This window comes from Tachyglossus aculeatus, chromosome 3 (assembly GCF_015852505.1).
Source record: "Tachyglossus aculeatus isolate mTacAcu1 chromosome 3, mTacAcu1.pri, whole genome shotgun sequence".
NCBI lineage: Eukaryota > Metazoa > Chordata > Mammalia > Monotremata > Tachyglossidae > Tachyglossus > Tachyglossus aculeatus.
In genome coordinates this window covers 62,590,504-62,616,214 of record NC_052068.1, presented here as the reverse complement: position 1 = coordinate 62,616,214, position 25,711 = coordinate 62,590,504, and the positions used below count along the sequence as shown (strand labels likewise).

At 47.0% G+C, this 25,711-nt stretch overlaps 1 protein-coding gene across 1 annotated transcript in view; it reads right to left on the bottom strand.

Moving 5' to 3' along the window:
• TSPAN15 (tetraspanin 15) overlaps positions 1–25,711 on the bottom strand; it is a 103,513-nt gene that overhangs the window by 17,261 nt on the left and 60,541 nt on the right. Inside the window, exons 4-5 of the mRNA XM_038743805.1 lie at positions 13,270–13,365; positions 8,230–8,346 (exon numbers count right to left, since the gene is read on the bottom strand). Coding sequence (XP_038599733.1) covers positions 8,230–8,346; positions 13,270–13,365 — 213 coding nt within the window. The remainder of the gene's footprint in view (positions 1–8,229; positions 8,347–13,269; positions 13,366–25,711) is intronic.

The window sequence follows — 25,711 nt, the reverse complement described above, 5'->3', positions numbered from 1 at the left end:
TTGGGAAGTACAAGTTGGCAACATATAGAGACGGGCCCTACCCAACAGCGGGCTCACAGTCTAGAAGGGGGAGACGGACAACAAAACAAAACATATTAAAATAAAATAAATAGAATAAAAATGTACAAATAAAATAAAGAGTAATAAATACGTACAAACATATATATGTATATACATATATATGTATACATATATACATATATACACATACATATACATATATATATGTATACATATACATATACATATTTACATATATATACATACATATGCATATATATGTATACACATACATATACGTATTTACAGGTGCTGTGGGGAGGGGAAGGAGGTAAGGCGGGGGATGGGGTGGGGAGCTCAGTGATCGGAAAGTAAGCGGGCGATTCAGCTCCTTAATCATTCAATCAAATCCATGGCATTTATTGATTGAGTGCTTACTATGTGCAAAACATTGTACCAAGTGCTTGGAAAAATACAATAAGATCAGTAACATAATTTCTATATGGAAAAACCCATGTAACCAAACAGTAGCCATGAAGTCAGAGTTGTCATGGCAGCAAATGGATTCATGCAGCTGGCAACGGCCAGTCCCCAGGGACAAAATAATTGCTAAGCACTTACTATGTGCCAGGCAGTGGACTAAGCACTGGAATAGATACAAGGTTAGACAGTCCCTCTCCCACCTAGGGTTCACTGTCTTAATCCCCGTTTTACAGATAAGGTAACTAAGGCACAGAGAAATGAAGTGACTTGCCCAAGGTCACACAGCAGACAAGTGGCAGAGCTAGGATTAGGATGCAGGTCCTTCTGATGCCCAGGCCCGTGCTCTGTCCAATAGGCCACGCTGCTTCTCAGGTGCCTTGTAACCTCCCCAGCGCTTAGAACAGTGCTCTGCACATAGTAAGCGCTTAATAAATGCTATTATTATTATTATTATTATTATTATTATTATTATTCTCAAAGGCCTGCGCCCAGTGACCTGGTTCCCTTTTCACAGATGGGCTAGGGAAGCAGGGACAGCTTTAGGTCACCCCAACCAGGCTCTCGGTTGGCGCTCCCCAGGATGTCCCCAAGACCCCATCCCTGGAAGTTCAGCCCAGAGTAACCAGGCATCATGAGCGTTTCCACTGCTCGCAGGGTAGAGCCAATGTGTCGTTAGCTGCACAGAAAGCCTCAGAGTTCTTTCACATATGGCATCTACGACCTAAGATTTAACGTCAGTTTGTCAGAGAAATGGAAGCAAAGAGAGGTGAAGTGCTTTGGCTAAGATCACACGGTATTTTAAGCAGCGGATTCAGGATAAAAACTCAAATCCCAACCCTAGGCTTCTTCTAGGCCCTGTTGTCTCTGGGTTTTCTTATATCAGGAAGCATTGTGGCCCAGTGGAAAAAACACAGGCCTGGAAATCAGAAGACCTGGGTTCCAATCCGGCTTCTGCCACTTACTTGCCGTGGGACCTAGGGCAGCTTCTCTGTGCTTCAGTTTCCTCCACTATATAATAATAATAATAATAATAATGAATAATAATAATGGCATTTGTTAAGCACTTACTATGTGCAAAGCACCGTTCTAAGCGCTGGGAGGGATACAAGGTGATCAGGTTGTCCCACGTGGGGCTCACAGTCTTAATCCCCATTTTACAGATGAGGCTCAGAGAAGTTAAGTGACTTGCCCAAGGTCAGCCAGCAGACATGTGGTGGAGTCGGAATTACAACCCACGACCTCTGGCTCCCAAACCCGGGCTCTTTCCACTAGGCCAAGCTGCTTCTCCTGTAAAGGAGATTCAACATCTCTTCTCCCTCCTACTTAGGCTGGGAGCCCCGTGTGGGACGGGGACTCTGTCCGACCTGATTAACCTGCGTCTATCCCAGTGCTTAAAATAGTGTTTGACACATAGTAAGCGCTTAACAAACATCATAATTAATATTATATTATGCCCAGAACCCCACTCCTGAGATTGACCTCAAAGTCTTTCCTGACCCCATCCTTCCATACAGAAAAGGGGCCTTCTTCCTCAACCGAGAATTTAGGCAACACGCATCATAAAAATCCTCAGGCCTCAATCTTGGCTTTTCTCTGGGGGTAATCATGTTTGCAGGTATGAAATAGTGGCTCATCTGAAAAAGTATCATAAAGCGGGGCGGGAAAAACTCCACCCCTGGCTCTGTCCTTGCCCAGAGGAAATTGCCTCAGTTTCATCATGTGACAGCAAGTGGCAATATCTGTTGACACAGGCAAAGCAAACACCAGTTTGCAACTTAGAGCCAGAGATAAAGCAGACTCCCATAAAGGAGGAGCCCGCCATTCTCCCTAAAAGCCCCATGGAAGTAGAGCCAGTGTCCCATTCACAGCCCACCTCTGTATCAAAGAGAAACTCCTCACCATTGGCTTTAAAGCAGTCAATCAAATTGCCCTCTTCTACCTCATCTCGCTACTCTCTTATTCCATGGCTACTGTTTGGTTACATGGGTTTTATGTTGCCAACTTGTACTTCCCAAGCGCTTAGTACAGTGCTCTGCACACAGTAAGCGCTCAATAAATACGAATGAATGAATGAATGAATACAGAAATTAACGTTACTGACCTTATTGTATCTTCCCAAGCACTTAGTACGATGTTTCGCATATAGTAAGCCTGCACACTTCATTCCTCTAAATGCCAACTTACTGACTGTACCTTGATCTCGTCTATCTCGCCATCGATCCCTCGCCCATGTTCTGCCTCTGGCCTGGAACGCCCTCCCTCCTCAAATCCGGTACGTACTCTCCCTTCTTTCAAAACCTCCAACCTCCACATCTCCTCCAAGAGGCCTTCTCTAACTAAACCCTCCTTTCTTCTTCTCCCTTCTGCACCGCCCTGACCAGCTCGCTTTATTCACTCCCACAGCCCTTATGTACATATCTGTAAATTAGATATTTACATTAACGCCTGTCTCCCCCTCCAGACTGTAAGCTCATCGTGGGCAGGGAATGTGTCTTTTATGTTATGCTGGACTCTCCCAAGAACTTAGTTCAGTGCTGTGCACACAATAAGCGCTCAATAAATATGATTGCCTGACAGCCCAGCCCGAACGAAGAAAGGTGGGGCAGGACGGGGGTCAAGGATGTCTCTTTCAGAACAAGTCTCCCCAGTCACTGCTCCACTGGAGAAGCAGGGCCCTAAGCAAATGAACGCAGAAGTCCACATTTCTCTCCCGTCATTCTGCCAGGCCCACGAATCCACAGAGTGCCCGTGGACCTATGCCCCATAGGGCTCCCTCCCCCTCTACACTGTAAGCTCATTGTGGACAGGGATGTTTATTGTTATATTGTACTCTCCCAAACACGTAGTACAGCGCCCATCCACCTCCGCATCAAACAAAAACTCCTCACCATTGGCTTGAAAACACTCCATCACCTTATCCCCTGTTGGGCAGGGATTGTCTCTATTTGTTGCTGAACTGTACTTTCCAAGTGCTCTGCACACGGTAAGTGCTCAATAAATACGATTGAATAATAATAATAATAATGGTGGTATTTGTTAAGCGCTTACTATGTGCCCCGCACTGTTCTAAGCGCTGGGGGGATACAAGGCAATCAAGGTTGTCCCACGTGGGGCTCACGATCTTAATCCCCATTTTACCGATGAGGGAACTGAGGCCCAGAGAAGTTGAGCGACTGGCCCAAAGTCACACAGCAGAGAAGCGGCAGAGCCGGGATTAGAACCCATAACCTCTGACTCCCAAGCCCGGGCTCTTTCCACTGAGCCATGCTGCTTCCCCTCAGAATGAATGAACTCTCCGTGCTCTGAAAGTCAGGTTAGGCTCAGTCAAGTCCTAGCCGAAGGAATACGAGATTCCGGCCGGAGGTCCAGTCCCCTGGTCTGACTTGGGATCCTCAAGGCTGGACTCAGGGGAGTTTTCTCACGTGGAGCCGGCCAGTCAATCGTATTAACCGAGAGCTTACTGTGTGCAGAGCACCGTACTAAGCACTTGGGAGGGTACAATATAACAATAGACCAGACCTATTCCCTGCCCACAGTGAGCTTATATTCTAGAGCTGGAACAGGGTCCATTTGGGTGCCAAAGCCCTGGCCTCCAACACACTGAGTAATCAGCACATCTGCTCAGAATAATAATGGTGGATTTATAATAATAACGGCATTTAGTAAGTGCTTACTATATGCAAAGCACTGTCCTAAGCGCTGGGGAGGATACAAGGTGATCAGGTTGTCCCACGGGGGGCTCATAGTCTTCATCCCCATTTTACAGATGAGGTAACTGAGGCACAGAGAAGTTAAGTGACTTGCCCAAAGTCACACAGCTAACAGTTGGCGGAGCCGGGATTTGAACCCATGACCTCGGACTCCAAAGCCCGTGCTCTTTCCACTGAGCCACGCTGCTTCTCTATTTGTTCAGCACTTACTATGTGTCAAGCACTGTTCTAAGTACTGGGGTAGATACAAGATAATCAGGTTGGACACAGTCCCTGTCCCACATGGGGTAAGCATGTCTTCATCCCCATTTTACAGATGAAGTAACTGAGGCACAGAGAAATGAAGTGACTTGCCCAAGGTCACACAGCAGACAAGTGGCGGAGCCGGGATAAGAACCCACGTCCTTCTGAATCCCAGGCCTGTGCTCTACTCCCCAGGCCATGCTGCTTCTCAGAAAGAAGCACCAAATAATAATAATAATAATAATAGCATTTATGAAGTGCTTACTATGTGCAAAGCACTGTTCTAAGCGCTGGGGAAGTTACAAGGTGATCAGGTTGTCCCACAGAGGGCTCACAGTCTTAATCCCCATTTTGCAGATGAGGTTACTGAGGCACAGAGAAGTCACGTGACTTGCCCAAAGTCACACAGCTGACCATTGGCGGAGCCGGGATTTGAACCCATGACCTCTGACTCCAAAGCCCGGGCTCTTGCCACTGAGCCACACTGCAATGCTGATGGTCTCTCAGTTGAGGGGAGATTCCTCCCCTCATGATGAAGTGGGAAAAAGACCCAAGCGTTCTGGTGGCTTTTTGTTTTGTTTTTCCCCCGCAGGTAGACAACGCTTCCACCTTCCACGTCAGAGCATCATCATCATCAATCGTATTTACTGAGCGCTTACTGTGTGCAGAGCACTGTACTAAGCACTTGGGAAGTACAAGTTGGCAACATATAGAGACAGTCCCTACCCAACAGTGGGCTCACAGTCTAAAAGGGGGAGACAGAGAACAAAACCAAACATACTAACAAAATCAAATAAATAGAATAGAGATGTACAAGTAAAATAAATAAATAGAGTAACAAATCTGTACAAACATATATACATATATACAGGTGCTGCGGGGAAGGGAAGGAGGTATGATGGGGGGGTGGAGAGGGGCACGAGGGGGAGGGGGAGGCAGACTTTTAGCCTTCACACAGCTCACCTAAAACACACAAACGGTCAAGCGACAGGCAGCCGGGAGGCAACCACCGAAACGGAAAAGAGCTCCGCAGACAGAAAATATCCATGACGGCTAAAGGGGTGAAGTATAACGCCGCCAGAGCTCCAGCTGATGACGACGAGAGCCCAGGCCAGATCTGAGGATGCCGGGCAAGTCTCCCGCCCTGCAGTTGTGTACAACTGTTGGGTAGGGACCGTCTCTAGATGTTGCCAACTTGTACTTCCCAAGCGCTTAGTCCAGTGCTCGGCACGCAGTAAGCGCTCAATAAATACGACTGAATGAATGAATGAATGAATGAGCAATGCCCAGCGCTTTCCAAGGTGCATCTTCAACAATCAATGTCAGATTCTACAGTCTGGTCCTTGGCACAACTCGGGCCTCTTGAGAACAATCTGCAGAGATAAATAGCATGGCCTAGTGGAAAGAACGTGGGCTTGGGTGTCAGAGGATCTGGGTTCTAATCCTGGCTCCACCACTTACCTGCTGTGTGACTCTGGGCAAGTCACTTGACTTCTCTGTGCCTCAGTTACCTCACCTGTAAAATGGGGCTTTAAGACTGTGAGCCCAGTGTGGGACAGGGACTGTATCCAACCCGATTTGTGTGTTTCCACTCCTGTGCTTAGTACAGTGCCTGGCACATAGTAGGTGCTTAACAAAAACCACTTCTTTGTGCTTCAGTTCTCTCATCTTCACAATTGGCATTAAATCCTCCTCCCTCTGATTTAGCCTCTAAGCCTGTTCAGGACTTGATTGCCTTTTATCTATCCCAGCACTTAGTACAGTCTTCTAGACTGTGAGCCCGTTGTTGGGTAGGGACCGTCTCTATAGGTTGCCAACTTGTACTTCCCAAGTGCTTAGTACAGTGCTCTGCACACAGTAAGCGCTCAATAAATACGATTGAATGAATACAGCATGACACATAGTAAATAACCTCAATTATTATCATTATTATTATTATTTAAAGCTAGTTACCAAGCATTCTCTGGGTCCTGGGATCAAAAGCTTGAACTGGGGCCTGAGATTTGAGAGTGGTCTCTGCCCTCATTAATTCATTCATTCAATCGTCTTTATTGAGCGCTTACTGTGTGCAGAGCACTGTACTAAGCACTTGGGAAGTACAAGTTGGCAACATAATGAATGTGCTTGAGTACAGTGTGACTGCTAAAGTCAATGACTGGATGGGACAAAAATGTGGCCTAGCAGAAAGAGCAGAAGCAGAAGAGAAGCAGCGTGGCTCAGTGGAAAGAGCCCGGGCTTTGGAATCAGAGGTCATGGGTTCAAAACCCGGCTCTGCCAATTGTCAGCTGTGTGACTTTAGGCAAGTCACTCAACTTCTCTGGGCCTCAGTGACCTCATCTGTAAAATGGGGATTAAGACTGTGAGCCCACTGAGAGACAACCTGATCACCTTGTAACCTCCCCAGCGCTTAGAACAGTGCTTTGCACATAGTAAGCGCTTAATAAATGCCATAAAAAATAGCCCCAGAGTCGGAGGACTTGGGATCTAATCCCGGCTTTGCCACTTGCTTCCTGTGTGACCTTGGGCAAGCCACTTAACTTCTCTTTGCCACAGTTTCATCAACTTTAAAGTGAGGATTAAAATACCTGTTCTCCCTCCTACTTGCCCCATGAGGGACAGGGACTGTGTCTGATCTAATTAACATGTACATAACCCAGGACTCAGAACAATATTTAACACATAGTAAGTGCTTGAATACCCTAAAGAAGAAGACTCCCATTCCCGTAATCTACTAGGCCACGCTGCTTCTCTCCCGGGGTTCCTGCAAGGGGCTCCTCTCCTTTCCCACCCTCGATCGTCTCCAATCGGGAAATCCAGCCCCTCCCCGAGGACTGTTTTCTAGTCAGAATTCCCAGCCTCTAAAGTTGGGCGACAGAGGTTGGCTCAAAAACCAGTGGCAGCCCCGCTCCGCTGCTTCCCGAAAAGGAGCAGTGTTCACGCTAGGGACACACAAAATGGTTCTGGTGGGCCCAGTCTGATCCTGGTCTTCCGGGATCTGCAGCAGATTCCGAGCCTCCCTCCCCACCGAAGACGTTTGCTTGCTTCGAGTTTGTTTTGCCTTACGCAGAGCGACAAGCAGAGACCCGCTTCTCTCTTCAACCTGAACAGTGTGTGTCTCACCTCATCTATCTGTGCAGCAACTGACCAGCAACTGACCTGCTGAGGAGGCTAAATTATGGCTTAAATAAATCAGGCAGGGGTGGCACCCAGATTTTCGGCCTATGGGGAAGAGCAAGGGCCTGGAAGTTGGAGGAACTGGGGTGATGGTGGAAATACTACTACTACTACTACTAATAATAATAGTAGTAGTTGCAAAGTTCTTACTATGTGTCGAGCACTGTTCTAGGCACTGGGGTAGATACAAGGCAATCGGGTTGGACACAGTCCCTGTCCCACATGGGGCTCACACTCTTCATCCCCATTTTACGGATGAGGTAACCGAGGCACAGAAAAGGGAAGTGACTTGCTCGAGGTCACACAGCAGCCAAGTTGCAGAGTTGGGATTAGAATCCAGATCCTTCTAACTCCTGGGCTCAGGCCCTATCCGCTAGACCACGCTGCTTCTCATCCCAGCTCCACCACCTGCCTGCTAGGTGACCTTGGGCCAGTCACTTCACTTCACTGTGCTTCTATTTCCTCAAGTGTAAAATGAGAATGCAATATTTGTTCTCCCACCTACTTAGACTGTGAGCCCCAGGTGGGACACAATCCCTGTTATCTTGTATCTACCCAAGCGCTTAGTACAGTGGTTGGCACGTAGCCAGTGCTTAGCAAATACCACGGCTATTATTACCTTATTTCTTATGCAGCAGGTGTACGGAACTCCACAAGCTAAAGGCCCGGGGCTGGTGCAATCGTGGTATTGATTTTTGCCCCAATCTTTGTAGTCTTCCCCTCCACAGCACTTGAACTGGAAAAAGACCAAAAAAAGAAAAAAAGAGAAAAAGAGAGAGAGGGTGGGGGGGAGGGGGGAGAGAGAGAGAGAGAGAGAGAGAGAATGAAAATTAAACATTTCAGAAGGTATGGGAAAAACACACTACTTTGGGAAACTGAAGACCTGAGGTCTAGGCCTGGTTTTGCTACTGCCTCCAAGTGGACCTCAGTTTTCCCATCTAGAAAAGGGGTGGCCACCCTATATGGGACTCTTTTCCATGGAGATGAATCATTTCTTTTCCCCTCTGGGTGAGAGAACCCCCAAGCCTGTCAGACACTTGGTACCAGAAACAACAAACGCAGACAAGTACATCTCACTTGGGGGGGCGGGGGGTGGGGGGAAACGACATGATATTTCCCAGGAAAGTGCTCCAATTTTTCCAGGCAGAAAAACTCCCCAAAGCACCTATAAGTGACCACAGCATGAGCCAAGCGGATGTAGTCATCGCCACTTGCAAGCAGATGGAAGGAACTCTTACCCTGGGCACCACCCGTTCCGAGACCTTCGACTCTCAATTAGCTCAGCTAATAAATTAAAAAAAAAGCCTCCTCTGGCTTTGAGAAAACCTCCAGGATGAGGGTCTGGAGCAGAGAGATTTGGAGGAAACACAGCTCCTCGGGCCATGGCGTGACACCCGAGCCAGGGAAGAGGTCATTTTGGGAGTCATCCCGGAGAGAGGCTAGAGAAACCTCCTCGGCACTGGGAGCCGAGTCAAGAAAGCCAAGCTGGGGTGGGAGAGGCTAGGGGGGGAGAAAGTTTGATGTTTTCGCCCACGATGAAGCGTGACGTCAGAGCCTTGGGATTTGGAAGTCCGCACGTTGGCGGACACCCCTGCTCCATTCAGAGAGCCTGGCCCAAGTCCGAGCCCACTGACAAGGTGAGGCCTAGCCCTCTCCACAGGGCCAAGCTGGCCCCCTGGGAAAAGTTGAGTTGGAATTTTATTTATTTATATTAACACCTGTTTTCCCCTATAGTAAGTTCTTTGAAGGAAGGGAATGCATCCATTGCATTGTTATATTGTACTCTACTAAACGTTTAATATAGCGCTCTGCACACAGTAAGCACTCAATAAATATGACTGAATGACTGACTGAGGGTAGGTGCTCTCTGCTCAAACTGGAAGCCATTTCCACCAGAAGATAATAATAATAATAATAATAATAATGGTATTTGTTAAGCGCTTAACTATGTGCCAGGCACTGTACTAAGCGCGGAGGTTGATACAAGCAAATCGGGTTGGACACAGTCCAAGTCCTCCTTTATTCCTCCCAACACCCTCTTCGCCCCTGCCCCATTCTCGGGAACCTCAGGGAGCTTTTCCGGCTGATAAGACAGCAGCAAATTAGGCAAGGACTTTCCCAGAGCTTCATGTTGCATACCTGGCCCCTTCTAAAACCTTCCCAGAACTAGCCAAGGCGGTTGTTTGTGGACTTGATGCTCTCTAGCGATAACTGCTCCCTGGTCAAACAGTAGCTCCCTAAGCGGCACCACTCCCACTCCTGCCCCAGGTCAGCCTTCTGACTGTGGTACTGGAACCAAACCTTTCCTTTAGGAATTGGCTGGGTCATTCAAAAGGAACCACCTCAATTCTCCTGGCAGTCAATTAAGTCAACAAATAAAGGAAAGCTCAGGTGAGTTACCATAACTTTAATCCACAACCCTAGGATCGATCTTGAGTTCAAATTCTCCTCTTATTTCCTCTTATTCATTCATTCATTCCATCGTATTTATTGAGTGCTTACTGTGTGCAGAGCACTGTACTAAGCGCTTGAAAAATACAATTCGGCAACATACAGAGACAGCCCCTACCCAAGAATGGGCTCACAGTCTAGAAGGGGGAGACAGACAGCAAAACAGAACAAGTAGACAGGTGTCAGTACCATCAAAATAAATAGAATTATAGATATATACACATCATTAATAAAATAGAGTAGTAAATAGGTACAAATATACACGAGTGCTGTGGGGAGGGGAAGAGGGTAGGGCAGACGGGGGGAGAGGGGGTGATGGGGAGGGGAGGAGGAGCAGAGGATAAGGGGGGGCTCAGTCTGGGAAGGCCTCCCGGAGGAGGTGAGCGCTCAGTAGGGCTTTGAAGGGAGGAAGAGAGCTAGCTTGGCGGACGTGTGGAGGGAGGGCATTCCAGGCCAGACGTAGGACGTGGGCCAGGGGTCGACGGAGGCACAGGCGAGAACGAGGCACAGTGAGGAGGTCAGTGGCAGAGGGGCAGAGTGTGCAGGCTGAGCTGTAGAAGGTGAGAAGGGAGGTGAGGTAGGAGGGGGTGAGGTGATGGACAGCTGTGAAGCCAACAGTGAGGAGTTTTTGCTTCATGCGAAGGTTGATAGGCAACCACTGGAGAGTTTTGAGGAGGGGAGTGGCATTCCAAGAGCGTTTCTGTACAAAGATAATCTGGGCAGCAGAGTGAAGCGTATCCTGAAGCGAGGAGAGACAGCAGGATGGGAGATCAGAAAGGAGGCCGATGCAGTAATCAAGTCGGGATAGGATGAGAGATTGAACCAGCAAGGTAGCGGTTTATCTCTATAGCTGTTCATTCTCAGTCTCCTTCATGGGCTCCACCTCTGCCTCCCACTCCCTAACTGTGGGGGGTCCCTCAAGGTTCAGTTCTGGGTCCCCTTCTATTCTCCATCTACACTCATTCCCTTAGAGAACTCATTAGCTCCCACGATTTCAACTACCACCTCTATGCGGATGATACCCAAATCCCTGATCTCTCTCCCTCTCTCCAGTGTCACATTTCCTTCTGCCACCAAGACATCTCTATCTGGATGTTCTCCCATCACCTCAAACTTAACATGTCCAAACAGAACTCCTTATCTTCCCACCCAAACCCTGTCCTCCCCTTGACTTATCCATCACTGTTGATTTCACCACCATCCTTCCTGTCTCACAAGCCCATAAACTTGACTTCTCTCTGCCATTCAACCCACATATACAATCCATCGCTAAATCCTGTCTATCCCACCTTCCCAACATGGCTAAAATCTGCCCTTTCCTCTCCATCCAAACCGCTTCCACGATAATACAATCACTCATCTTATCCTGCCTGGATTACTGCATCAGTCTCCTTGCTGACCCCCCCAGCCTCCTTTTTCTCCCCACTCCAGTCCATAATTCACTCTGCTGCCCAGATCATGTTTCTACAAAAACGTTTAGGACATGTCACCCATTCCTCAAAACACTCCAGTTGTTGCCTATCCACTTCCTCATCAAACAAAAACTCCTCACTACTGGTTTTAAAGCAGTCCATCACCTTGTCCCCCCCACCACCTCACCTCGCTACTCTCCTTCTACAAGCCAGCAAACACTCTTCTAGTGCTAACCTTCTCACTGGGCCTCAATCTCATCTATCTCACCACGGACCCCTGGCCCACATCCTGCCTCTGGCCTGGGACACCCTCCCTCCTCAAATCTGACAATTACTCTCCCTCCCTTCAAAGCCTTATTCATTCACTCATTCAATCATATTTATGGAGCACTTACTGTGTGCAAAGCACTGTACTAAGCACTTGGGAAAGCACAATACAACAATAGAGACAATCCCTGCCCATAGTGAGTTCACAGTCTGGAGGTAGGAGGGGGGTGGAGAGATAGACATCAATACAAATAAACAGACGTCAATATAAATAAATAAAATTACAGATATATACATAAGTGCTGTGGGCAGGGAGGGGGAAAGGCAAACGGAGTAAGTCAGGGTGAAGCAGAAGGGAGTGGGAGATGAGGAAAAGTGGGGCTTAGTCTGGGAAGGCCTCTTGGAGGACGTGTGCCTTCAGTAAGGTTTTGAAGTGGGGGAGAGTGGTTGCCTGACACATTTGAGGAGGGAGGGCATTCCAGGCCAGAGGCACAGTGAGAAGGTTAGCAACAGAGGAATGAAGTGTGTGGGCTAGGTTGTAGAAGGAAAGAAGCAAGGTGAAGTAGAAGGGGGAGAGGTGATGGACTGCTTTAAAGACAAAGGGGAGGAGTTTTTGCTTGAAACAGAGGTGGATAGGCAACCACTGGAGATATTTCGGGGCCAGGGGTGTGGGGAGACATCTCCTGAATGTTTCTGTAGAAAGATGAACCGGGCATGGATGAAGTATGGACTGGAGTGGGGAGAGGCGGGAGGTTGACAGGTCAGCAAGGAGGCTGATGCAGTAATCTAGGCGGGATAGGATGAGTGACTGATTAACGTGGTAGCCTTTTAATTGGAGAGGAAAGGGCGGATTTTAGCCATATGAAGGCGAGACTGATGGGATTTTGGTGACAGATTGGATATGTGGGTTGAATGAGAGCGGAGTCAAGGATAACGCCAAGGTTATGGGCTCGTGAGACGGGAAGGATGGTGGTGCCATCTATAGTGACGGGAAAGTCCGGGAGAGGACAGAGTTTAGGTGGGAAGATAAGGAGCTCTGTTTTGGAGATGTTATTGAAGGCTCACCTCCTCCAAGAGGCCTTCCCAGACTGAAACCATGCTGATCCAGGGTTTGGAGCTGAGGGTTGAGTATAAGAGTTAAAAAATAGCCTCTGCCCTGTGGGGGCTTACAATTCAGCATGGAAGTGGTCAAATTCAATCGGCAACTCAATCACAGAAAAGAACAAAGGAAATTCCTGAAAAAATAACAACCGTGGTATTTGTTAAGTGCTTACTTTGTTCCAGGCATTGTACTAAGCGTGGGGGTGGATACCAGCAAATTAAATAGGACACAGCCCCTGTCCCGTGTGGGGCTCACAGTCTCAATTCCCATTTTACAGATGAGGTAACTGAGGCACGGAGAAGTGAACTGACTTGCTCAAGTGGATAGCACACGAGTGGAGGAGCTGGTATTAGAACCCATGACCTTCGGGCTCCCGGGCCCCTGCTCCACTACACCACGCTACTTTCCCGAAAAACAGACCACCCACCTGCTCTTGAAAGAAATCCATTATGTTCTTGAAATCCAGGTCATCATAGTAATTCTTTATTCCTCTTCGAATGTTGTCATTTAAAAAGTCAATTGTCTATTTAAAAAAAAAAGACAAAGGTGATGATGTAGATAAAAAGAAGAGTGGCCCAAGAAGAGATGTTGTACCCAGGTTGCTTTCCCAACCCTCCTCCTTTACTGATGTTAAGCCATGAAGGGTGATACTTGGGGCAGCAAAATGCCAAGAAATGTAGGTGTTCTACCATATTTGCTCACATTAACTCCTTCCACTGCATAATTGTGCCACCCCAATTTTTGAGGAGGAACTATCTTTTTTATTTTTATATTTTGGTACCACATAATCGTAAGCAATGACAGCCTGGACCTGGGAAAGAGGAACAGGAGCATAAAAAACCTGACAACACAGCAGGATTGGTGTTAATTCATTGAACGCCTATTATATGCCACACTTGGGAGAGTGCAATAAGAGACTTGCAGTCCTGAGAATGCCCTTATTTTCCTTTTCTTCCTCCTTCCTTCTTTTTTCTCCTCTTTCCCTTCCTGCTAGTCTTAATTCTTGCATGATCCGCATAATAGCCCCACCCCTGTTTTAAGGTTACAGAAATTATGCCCAAGAGGGAAACAACTTTGCAAGTAAATATGCTATGTCGTTTTGGTACGATCTGGATTAAACAGGAAGCCTGTTTCAACCAGGCCAGCTACCCCTGCCTCAAATTGGGTGACCGTTCATGTGATTCCTTATCAATCGACCAATGGTACTGAAAGCCTACTGTGTGAAAAGCACTGTGCCGAGCCCTCTGACGGTCTGCTTTTCTGTCCGGTATGAACAGTGCCTGTATTCACAGGGGACTGGAAGCAGTGGCTCTGGAGCAATGAGGATACACACACTGTCAGCCACCTTGTGGGACAAGGACTGTATCCAACCGATTATTCATTCAATCGTATTCATTGAGTGTGTACTGTGTGCAGAGTGCTGTACTGAGCACTTGGGAGAGAACAATATAAAGATGAACAGACACGTTCCCTGCCCGCAACGAGCTCACAGTCTAGAGGGGGAGACCGACATCAATATTAATAAATGACAGCTATGTACATTTTATTTATTTTACGGTATTTGTTAAGCGCTTACTATGTGCCAAGCACTGTTCTAAGAAGTGTGGTGGGGCTGGGAGGGGGGAATGAATAAAGGGAGCAAGTCAGGGTGACGCAGAACTTACTGTGTGCAGAGCAGTGTAATCAGCAGTTGGGGAGAATAATACAATAGAGTTGGTAGACATGATTCCTGCCCTGAAGGACTTCACTGTCTAGTATGCAGGTAGGCAAATAATTTCATGAAATGATGACGGAGTCTCCCATCATGCATTCATTCAATTGTGTTTACTGAGCGCTTACTGAGTACAGAGCACTGTACTAAGCGATTGGGAGAGTACATTGTAGCAATCAACAGACACGTTCCCTGCCCATTGAGCTACAGCCTAGAGGGGATTAAACTCCTCGCTCTCGGCTTCAAGGTTGTCCATCACCTCACCCCCTCCTACCTCCCCTCCCTTCTCTCCTTCTCCAGCCCAGCCCGCACCCTCCGCTCCTCTGCCACCGCTAACCTCCTCACTGGGCCTCGTTCTCGCCTGTCCCGCCGTCGACCCCCGGCTCACATCCTCCCCCTGGCCCGGAATGCCCTCCCTCCGCATATCAGCCAAGCTCGCTCTCTTCCTCCCTTCAAAGCCCTACTGAAAGCTCACCTCCTCCAGGAGGCCTTCCCAGACTGAACCCCCTTTTTTCCTCCCCTCCTCCTCCTCCCCTCCCCATCGCCCCCACCTCCCTCCACCCTCCCCCCTTCCCCTCCCCACAGCACTTGTATATATTTCTACATATTTATTACTCTAGTTTATTTGTACATATTTCCTATACTTATTTTATTAATGATGTGTACGTAGCTATAATTCTATTTATTATGATAGCATTGACATCCGTCTCCATGTTTTGTTTTGTTGTCTGTCTCCCGCTTCTAGATTGTGAGCCCGTGAGGACGTCTCTATACGTTGCCGATTTGTACTTCCCAAGCGCTTAGTACAGTGCTCTGCACGCAGTAAGCTCTCGATAAATACAATTGATTGAATGAACAAATGATTATCTTGTATCTCTCCCAGTCCAGAGAGTTGCCCTGGCAAAGCATTTTAAGGTTCCGTGTATCTGCAAATGGCTCCATCTGATCCCATCATGTTACATTTCAAACAATCGATAAAACATATTTACTGAACGTTTATTGTAAGCACAACACTGTACTAAGCTCTTAGGAGAGTGACAATACAACAGAGTTGGTAGACACGTTCCCTGCCCACAACATGTTTACAGTCTAAAGGGGGAGGCAGACATTAATATAGATGAATTACAGATAGCAGAGAAGTTACAGAGCGGCTACACAGAAGTAGCATGGCCTAGTGGATAGAACATGGGCCTGGGAGACAAAAGGAACTGGGTTCTAATCCCCACTCCACCACTTGTCTGCTGTGTGACCTTGGGTAAGTCACTTTACTTCTTTGGGTCTCAGTTCCTCCACCTGTAAAATGGGGATTAAGACGGTGAGCCCCATGTGAGCCATCTTTTAGACTGTGAGCCCACTGTTGGGTAGGGACTGTCTCTTTATGTTGCCAATTTGTACTTTCCAAGCGCTTAGTACAGTGCTCTGCACACAGTAAGCGCTCAATAAATGCGATTGATGATGATAATGATGATGTGGGACACGGACTGCGCCCAATCTGATTATTTTACCTCAGAGCTTAGAATAGTCCCTGGCACATAGTAAGAGGCCTTCCCTCTCCTCCAAGAAGCCTTCCCTGACGAAGCCCTCCTTTCCTCTTCTCCCACTCCCTTCTGCATCACCCTGACTTACTCCCTTTATTCATTCCCCCTCCCAGCCCCACAGCACTTATAATAATAATAATAATGGCATTTGTTAAGCGCTTACTATGTGCAAAGCACTGTTCTAAGCACTGGGGGGGATACAATGTGATCAAGTTGTCCCACGTGAGGCTCACAGTCTTAATCCCCATTTTACAGATGAGGTAACTGAGGCTCAGAGAAGGTAAGTGTCTTGCCCAAGGTTACACAGCAGACATGTGGCAGAGCCGGGATTCGAACCCATGACCTCTGACTCCAGAGCCCGTGCCCTTTCCACTGAGCCATGCTGCTTCTCTATGTATATATCTGTAATTTATTTCCACTGAGCCATGCTGCTTCTCCAGCCATGCTGCTTCTCTATGTACATATCTGTAATTTATTTATTAATATTAATGTCTGTCTCCCCATCTGGACTGCAATCAATCAATCAATCGTATTTATTGAGCGCTTACTGTGTGCAGAGCACTGTACTAAGCGCTTGGGAAGTACAAGTTGGCAACATATAGAGACAGTCCCTACCCAACAGCGGGCTCACCGTCTAAAAAGTCTAAAAAGACTGCAAGCTTGCTGTGGGCAGAGAATGTGTATGTTTATTGTTATTTTGTACTTTCCCAAGCGCTTAGTACAGTGCTCTGCATAGTACAGTGCTCTGCATACAGTAAACACTCAAAAAATACGACAATGAATGAATAGTAAGTGCTTAACAAATACCATTTAAAAAAAAGATACATACACAAGTACTGTGGGGCAGAAGCAGCGTGGCTCAGTGGAAAGAGACCGGGCTTTGGAGTCAGAGGCCATGGGTTCAAATCCCGGCTCCGCCACTTGTCAGCTGGGTGACTTTGGGCAAGTCACTTCACTTCTCCGGGCCTCAGTTACCTCATCTGGAAAATGGGGATTAAATGTGAGCTCCCAGTGGGACAACCTGAACACCTTGTAACCTCCCCAGCGCTTTGCACATAGTAAGCGCTTAGTAAATGCCATCGGGAAAAAAAAAGGGTGCCAATCTAAGTAAAAAGGTGAAGCAGAAGGGATTGGGAGAAGAGGAAAACCTGCGTAACATGGAACAGAATTTCCATCTATTACTTTCTGTTGGCAAAGAGGTGTCCAGTGTCTGGGTGCCACCAGTGGCCACCCTCCTCAGACTTAATAGCCTCCCGTGATAAAAAAGGCTATTTAATCGTCTCACTCACTCTCTTTCCCCTTTCTGGTCCCTCCCACCTCCGTTCCTTTCCGCTCGGCTCAAGTGGCATCCCCTGCCCTTCCAAGGGAGCGGTTGGGCTAACGGAACAAAGAGCTTCACAGCCGAACGGGGTGGATGGGGACGTGGGGAGAGAAGCAGAAAAGGAGGGCTGGAAGATTTGCATTTATCCCCACAATCGGAGCTTTGAGCCCACTGAAGGCAACCTCAGAGGCTGGGGTTGGCATAAAGGGGGCATTCTCAGCTGGATGCGCTGGGAACGGCAGGAAGGGAGGGGGGATGGCCATCTTAAAAATAACTGCTTTTAGATGAGAAACAAATATCTGGATTATTTTCTCGCACCAAACGCACTCAAGATTTTTTTTTTATGGCATTTATTAAGCGCTTACTATGTGCAAAGCACTGTTCTAAGCGCTGGGGGGATACAAGGTGATCAGGTTGTCCCACGTGGGGCTCACAGTCTTCATCCCCATTTTACAGATGAGGGAACTGAGGCACAGAGAAGTGAGGTGACTTGCCCAAAGTCACACAGCTGACAAGTGGCGGAGCCGGGATTTGAACCCATGACCTCTGACTCCAAAGCCCGAGCTCTTTCACGCTGAGCCACGCTGCTTCTCCGAGATTAATACCTGGTGCTGCTGACCTCCGGCCCCGCTACTTCTTTGCACGTGACACTTATTTCGGTGCAACTCAATGCACTCCAAGACCTTTCTTCTCCACCCAGCATTCATTTTGGAGATGGAGGCGTCATGATCAAATGGAGAGGGCACGGGAATGAGAGCTGTAGTCCCGGCTCTGCCACCGGCCTGCCGGGGGAACTCGAGCGAGTAATTGTTACCTCTCTGGGCCTCAGTCTTCTCATCTATAAAATGGAGAGAAGATTCCAGATCCCCTACCTCTTAGACTGTGAGCCTCAGGTAAGGCAGGGACTGGGTTAGATCCTATTTTCTTGTATTTTCTTCGGCCCCAGACGTAGGTAAAGTGTTAAATCGATCATCTTTATTATGGGGAAAGAACAGAGAGATGGAGAAGCAGCGTGGCTCAGTGGAAAGACCACGGGCTTTGGAGTCAGAGGTCATGGGTTCAAATCCCGGCTCTGACAATTGTCAGCTGTGTGACTTTGGGCAGTCACTTAACTTCTCTGGGCCTCAGTTACCTCATCTGTAAAATGGGGATTAAGACTGTGAGCCCCACGTGGGACAACCTGATCACCTTGTAACCTCCCCAGCGCTTAGAACAGGGCTTTGCATATAGGGTTAACAGTCTCAATCCCCATTTTACAGATGAGGTAGCAGGCCCAGACAAGGGAAGTGACTTGCCCAAGGTCACCCAGGAAACAAGGGGTGGAGGCAATATTAGAACCCATGACCTGACTCCCAAGCCTGTGCTCTACCCACTATGCCTCATCAGTTTCCTCCTTTCTGTTCCAGCTGCTTTCCCTGCTGATCAGAGCATGTCCGAGACAAGTGTCGTCCGCGTAGGAACGATCTTAATCTCCCTTTACAGTCAAGCCTCTCACAACCAAAGTATTTCACGGCCCCGACGGCAAACAACCGCTGGAAGAGAAATCTTCTCTTTCTCCATCCCCCCGTCTTACCTCCTTTCCTTCCCCACAGCACCTGTATATATGTATATATGTTTGTACATATTTATTACTCCATTTATTATTATTTATTTAAAATTCTATTCATTTTATTTTGTTAATATGTTTGGTTTTGTTCTCTGTCTCCCCCTTTTAGACTGTGAGCCCACTGTTGGGTAGGGACTGTCTCTATGTGTTGCCAAATTGTACTTCCCAAGCGCTTAGTACGGTGCTCTGCACACAGTAAGTGCTCAATAAATATGATTGGTTGATTGATTGATTGGGTAGGGACTGTCTCTATGTGTTGCCAACTTGTACTTCCCAAGCGCTTAGTACGGTGCTCTGCACACAGTAAGTGCTCAATAAATATGATTGGTTGATTGATTGATTGGGTAGGGACTGTCTCTATGTGTTGCCAACTTGTACTTCCCAAGCGTTTATTTTATTTTATTTTTTTTTTATTTTGTTAGTATGTTTGGTTTTGTTCTCTGTCTCCCCCTTTTAGACTGTGAGCCCACTGTTGGGTAGGGACTGTATATGTTGCCAACTTGTACTTCCCAAGTGCTTAGTCCAGTGCTCTGCACACAGTAAGCACTCAATAAATACAATTGATTGATTGATTGATTGGGTAGGGACTGTCTCTATGTATTGCCAACTTGCACTTCCCAAGCGCTTAGTACAGTGCTCTGCACACAGTAAACACTCAATAAATACGATTGATTGATTGATTGATTGGGTAGGGACTGTATGTGTTGCCAACTTGCACTTCCCAAGTGCTTAGTACAGTGCTCTGCACACAGTAAGTGCTCAATAAATACAATTGATTGATTGATTGATTGATCCAGGGCCACCTGAAGAGGCTTAGGAAGAAAGAACAGACCGTCTATACTGCCCACTCAGCGGGGAAGACAGACCGCTCAGAAGCTGAAACCACGCAGCATATCTGGTTCTGAATGGTGGCATTTGAGAGCCGGACCGAGACACATGCAATCCCAAGGGCTGGGGGGTGGGTGGCTTGGCTATGAAATCCTGGAGATGGGCGCTCAGCACAGCTGCCACATTATTAGGGGAGGTCACATTCCTGAATCTGAATCTGACCGCTGTTATGGATGGTGGGGGGAGGAAGAGCCTCTCCTAGGCCTGAGGAAGGGGATCTGTTGAAAGTTGGGTGGGGGCTCTGAGAAAAACCAGGTGGCAGGCGGGAAAGGACTTAATAATAATGATGATGGTGTTTGTTAAGCACTTACTACTAATAATAATGGTATTTGTTCAGCGCTTACTATGTGCAAAGCACTGTTCTAAGCGCTGGGGAGGTTACAAGGTGATCAGGTTGTCCCACATGGGGCTCACAGTCTTCATCCCCATTTTAATAATAATAATAATGATGATGTCACTTATTAAGCGCTTACTATGTGCACGGCACTGTTCTAAGCGCTGGGGAGGATACAAGGTGATCACGTTGTCCCAGGTGGGGCTCACAGTCAATCCCCATTTTAATAATAATAATGATGTCACATTAAGCGCTTACTATGTGCGAAGCACTGTTCTAAGCGCTGGGGAGGTTACAAGGTGATCAGGTTGTCCCACGTGGGGCTCACAGTCTTCATCCCCATTTTAATAATAATAATAAGCAGCGTGGCTCAGTGGAAAGAGCTCGGGCTTTGGAGTCAGAGGTCATGGGTTCAAATCCCAGCTCCGCCAATTGTCAGCTGTGGGACTTTGGGCAAGTCACTTCACTTCTCTGGGCCTCAGTTCCCCCATCTGTAAAATGGGGATGAAGACTGTGAGCCCCCCATGGGACAACCTGATCACTTTGTAACCTCCCCAGTGCTTAGAACAGTGCTTGCACATAGTAAGTGCTTAATAAATGCCACTATTATTATTATTATTATTCTAAGCACTGGGGAGTTTACAAGGTAATCAGGTTGTCCCACAGGGGGCTCACAGTTTTAATCCCCATTTTACAGATGAGTGAACTGAGGCCCGGAGAAGTGAAGTGACTTGCCCAAAGTCACACAGCTGACAGTTGGCGGAGCCGGGATTTGAACCCATGACCTACTATGTGCCAGGCACTGTACTATGCGCTGGGGTAGATACAAGCCAATCGGGTTGGACACAGTCCCTGTCCCACATGGGGCTCACAGTCTCGATCAAGTCGATTCAGACTTGAATCGAGTGAGTAGTGGATGGGTGGTAATTATAATAATCATGATACTTATTAAGTGCTTACTAAGTGCCAAGCACTGTTCTAAGCACTGGAGTAGATACAAGTTCCCCCTTCTAGACTGTGAGCCCGCTGCTGGGTAGGGACCGTCTCTATGTGTTGCCAACTTGTACTTCCCAAGCGCTTAGTACAGTGCTCTGCACACAGTAAGTGCTCAATAAATACGAATGAATGAATGAAAGTTAATCGGGTTCTACTCAGTCTCTTTCCCACTTGGGGCTCCCAGTCTAAGGATCCCCATTTTACAGATGAGGAAACTGAAGCACAGAAAACTCAAATGACTTGCCCAAGGTCACCCAGTGGACATGTGGTGGGGCCAGGATTAGAACCCAGGTCCTTCTGACTTCCCAGGCCAGTGGTCTATCCACTAAACCATGCTGCTTCCCCAACACAGTGGGGCGGTTGAATCTGAAAGGAAACAGAGTTTGAAAGGAGCCTGGGTGCTTGAGTCCAGTGATATGAGGAGCAGGAAAAGAGGAAGAGCTGACAGGGAGGGAAATGGAAGGGCCAGGATCATTTGGGGGGCACGGGAGGGCTCACTTAAATTTCGGGGTCCGGACAGAACTGTCAATTATCATTTCATTCATTCATTCATTCAATCATATTTATTGAGCGCTTACTGTGTGCAGAGCACTGTACTAAGCGCTTGGGAAGTACAGGTTGGCAACATATAGAGACGGTCCCTACCCAACAGTGGGCTCACAGTCTAGAAGGGGGAGACAGACAACAAAACAAAACATATTAACAAAATAAAATCAATAGAATATGTACAAGTAAAATAAATGAATAATGGAGTAATAAATACATGCAAACATATATACATATTCATTCATTCATTCAATCATATTTATTGAGCGCTTACTGTGTGCACAGCCCTGTACTAAGCGCTTGGGAAGTACAGGTTGGCAACATATAGAGACGGTCCCTACCCAACAGTGGGCTCACAGTCTAGAAGGGGGAGACATATTAACAAAATAAAATCAATAGAATATGTACAAGTAAAATAAATGAATAATGGAGTAATAAATACATACAAACATATATACATATTCATTCATTCAATCATATTTACTGAGCGCTTACTGTGTACAGAGCACTGTACTAAGCGCTTGGGAAGTACAGGTTGGCAATATATAGAGACGGTCCTTACCCAACAGTGGGCTCACAGTCTAGAAGGGGGGAGACAGACAACAAAACAAAACATATTAACAAAATAAAATCAATAGAATATGTACAAGTAAAATAAATGAATAATGGAGTAATAAATACATGCAAACATATATACATATTCATTCATTCATTCAATCATATTTACTGAGCGCTTACTGTGTGCACAGCACTGTACTAAGCGCTTGGGAAGTAGAGGTTGGCAACATATAGAGACGGTCCTTACCCAACAGTGGGCTCACAGTCTAGAAGGGGGAGACAGAGAACAAAACAAAACATATTAACAAAATAAAATAAATAGAATATGTACAAGTAAAATAGAGTAATAAATACGTACAAACACATATACATATTCATTCATTCATTCAATCGCATTTATTGAGTGCTTAATGTTGTATTGTACTCGCCCAAGCACCTTGAATAGTGTTCTGCACACAATCGGCGCTCAAAAAACACCACTGATTAAAACACCGCTGGTTTAAGGACCTAACATTTCATCTGAATAGGGGAAGCAGCGTGGCTCAGTGGAAAGAGCCTGGGCTTTGGAGTCAGAGGTCATGGGTTCAAATCCCGGCTCCGCCACTTAGCTGTGTGACTCTGGGCAAGTCACTCAACTTCTCTGTGCCTCAGTTACCTCATCTGCAAAAGGGGGATTAAGACTGTGAGCCCTCCGTGGGACAATCTGATCACCCTGTAACCTCCCCAGAGTTTAGAACAGTGCTTGACACATAGTAAGTGCTTAACAAGTACCATCATCATTATTATTATTATTATTATTATTATACAGTGCTCTGCATATAGAAAGTGCTTAATATGTACAATTGATTGACTGAGCCGATCTTTGCGTGAGAACTCGGGCTCTCCCCTTCTGTTCTAGAAGCAGGTGGCTTAGTGGATAGAGGATGGGCTTGGGAGCCAGAAGGACCTGGGTTCTAATCCCACCACCGCCGCCTGTCTGCTGTATGACTTTGGGCAAGTCTCTTAACTTCTCCTTGTCTCAGTTCCCTCATCTGTAAAATGGGGGTTACAACTTTGAGTCCCACGCAGGACATGGCCTGGGTCCGACCTGATTAGCTTGATTTTACCCCAGCACTTAGTACAGGGCCTGGCCCAGAGTAAGTGCTTAACAAATACCATTAGAAGAAAATATGGAGAGAAGATAGCACATTTTCAGGGAAACGCCTGAACAAGCCAGGGCTTTGGATAACGATCTTGGGCCATGTTTGGACATAAATTTAATGTTGACTCACTGCCACAGGCCACACAAGCCCTGCACACAGGGTGCTGGGGGAGAAGATTGGGTTCTGCCCAACCCAGAGAGAGCAGTTTCCACCTTCCTGCCCAAATGGGCCTTGTACAAAGCCTGGAGTCCAACCATTCGCTCACCACCTTTAGTTCTGCAAGATTCAGTTGAGCAGTCAAGGCAGAATTGTGAGGCCTAGAGGAAAGCGAAGCAGAGAAGCAGCGTGGCTCAGTGGAAACAGCCCGGGCTCCGCCACTTAATAATAATAATGGTATTTGTTAAGCACCTACTATGTGCAAAGCACTGTTCTAAGCGCTGGGGGGAGATACAAGGTGATTAGGTTGTCCCACATGGGGCTCACAGTCTCAATCCCCATTTTACAGATGAGGCAACTGAGGCACAGAGAAGTTAAGTTACTTGCCCACAGGCACAGAGCTGACACGTGGCGGAGCCGGGATTCAAACCCGTGACCTCTGACTCCCAAGCCCGGGCTCTTTCCACTGAACCACGCCGCTTGTCAGCTGTGTGACTTTGGGCAAGTCACTTCACTTCTCTGGGCCTCAGTTCCCTCATCTGTAAAATGGGGATTAAGACTGTGAGCCCCACGTGGGACAACCTGATCACCTTGTATTCCCCCCAGCGCTTAGAACAGTGCTTTGCACATAGTAAGTGCTTAATAAATGCCTTCATTATCATTATTATTATTAAAAAGCACGGGCTTGGGAGTCAGAGGACCTGGATTCGAAGGTTATGCCCCTTTCCTGCTGTGTGACCTTGGACAAGTCACTTCACTCTTTTTTTTTTAATGGTATTAGTTAAGCACTCACCATGTGCCGGGCACTTTACTAAGCTTAGGGTAGATAAGAACAAATCAGGATGGACACAGTCAATGTCCCACATGGAGCCCACAGTCTTAATCACCATTTTACAGATGAGGTATCTGAGGCAAGTCACTTCAATTCCCCAAGGTCACAGAGCAGACAAGTGATGGAGCCGGGTTTAGAACCCAGATCCTTCTGACATCCAGGCCCGTGCTCTAGCCACTAGACCACTCACCCTGCTTCACTTTTCTGTACCTCAGCTTCCTCATCTGTAAAATGGGAATTCAAGACCTATTCTCCTTCCTACTTAGGCTGTGTCCCTTATGTGGGGACTGGAACTATGTCCTACCTGATTATCTTATCTCTACCCCAGTACTTAATAAGAATAATAATAATCATGTCATTTAAGCGCTTACTTTGTGCCAAGCACTGTACTAAGCAATGGGGTAGAGACAAGATAATCACGTTGGGCACAGTCCCTGTCCCACACGGACTCTAATTAGGAAGGAGAATACATATTGAATCCTATTTACAAATGAGGCCACTGAAGCACAGAGAAGTTAAATGACTTGCCAAAGTCACAAAGCAGACTAGTGGCAGAGCCAGGATTAGAACCCAGGATCTCTGACTCCCATATAGTAAGTGCTTGACAAACATCCCAATTGATATTATTTTGTTACATTTTATTAATATTAACTGCAACTTAATTTTACTCAGAGGGAAGGGAGAGAGTGAAAATGATCCTGGGGTGGTGTCGGGGAAGGGAAGGCTGTGAGTTGGAAAGTGAAACTGAGGATAATAGGCGAACAATTGGGATAATGGGAAATGAAAATTTCTGGTTTGGGCAGGGGGGTGGGGTTTATTCCAGCCAGGAAACCAAAAGGAATTGTGGAATCAAGACTTATTACCTGAATGAAATTGCGGAATCAAGACTTGCTACCTGAATGAAACCAGGACTGAATTAGCTGGAAAAATATGGCCACCTGCCTGCCTTGAAACAAACCACTACAGCAACTCTGCAAGTTTTCCTCTCACCTTAACAGAAGGAAAGCAGACCACGGGGAACATAGATGAACAGATGCCTTCTAGGGTGAGGAAGAACTGCTACCTGAATGAAATTGCGGAATCAAGACTTGCTACCTGAATGAAACCGGGACTGAATTAGCTGGGAAAATATGGCCATGTGCCTGCCGTGAAACAAACCACTACAGCAACTCTGCAAGTTTTCCTCTCACCTTAACAGAAGGAAAGCAGACCACAGAGAACATGGATAAACAGATGCCTTC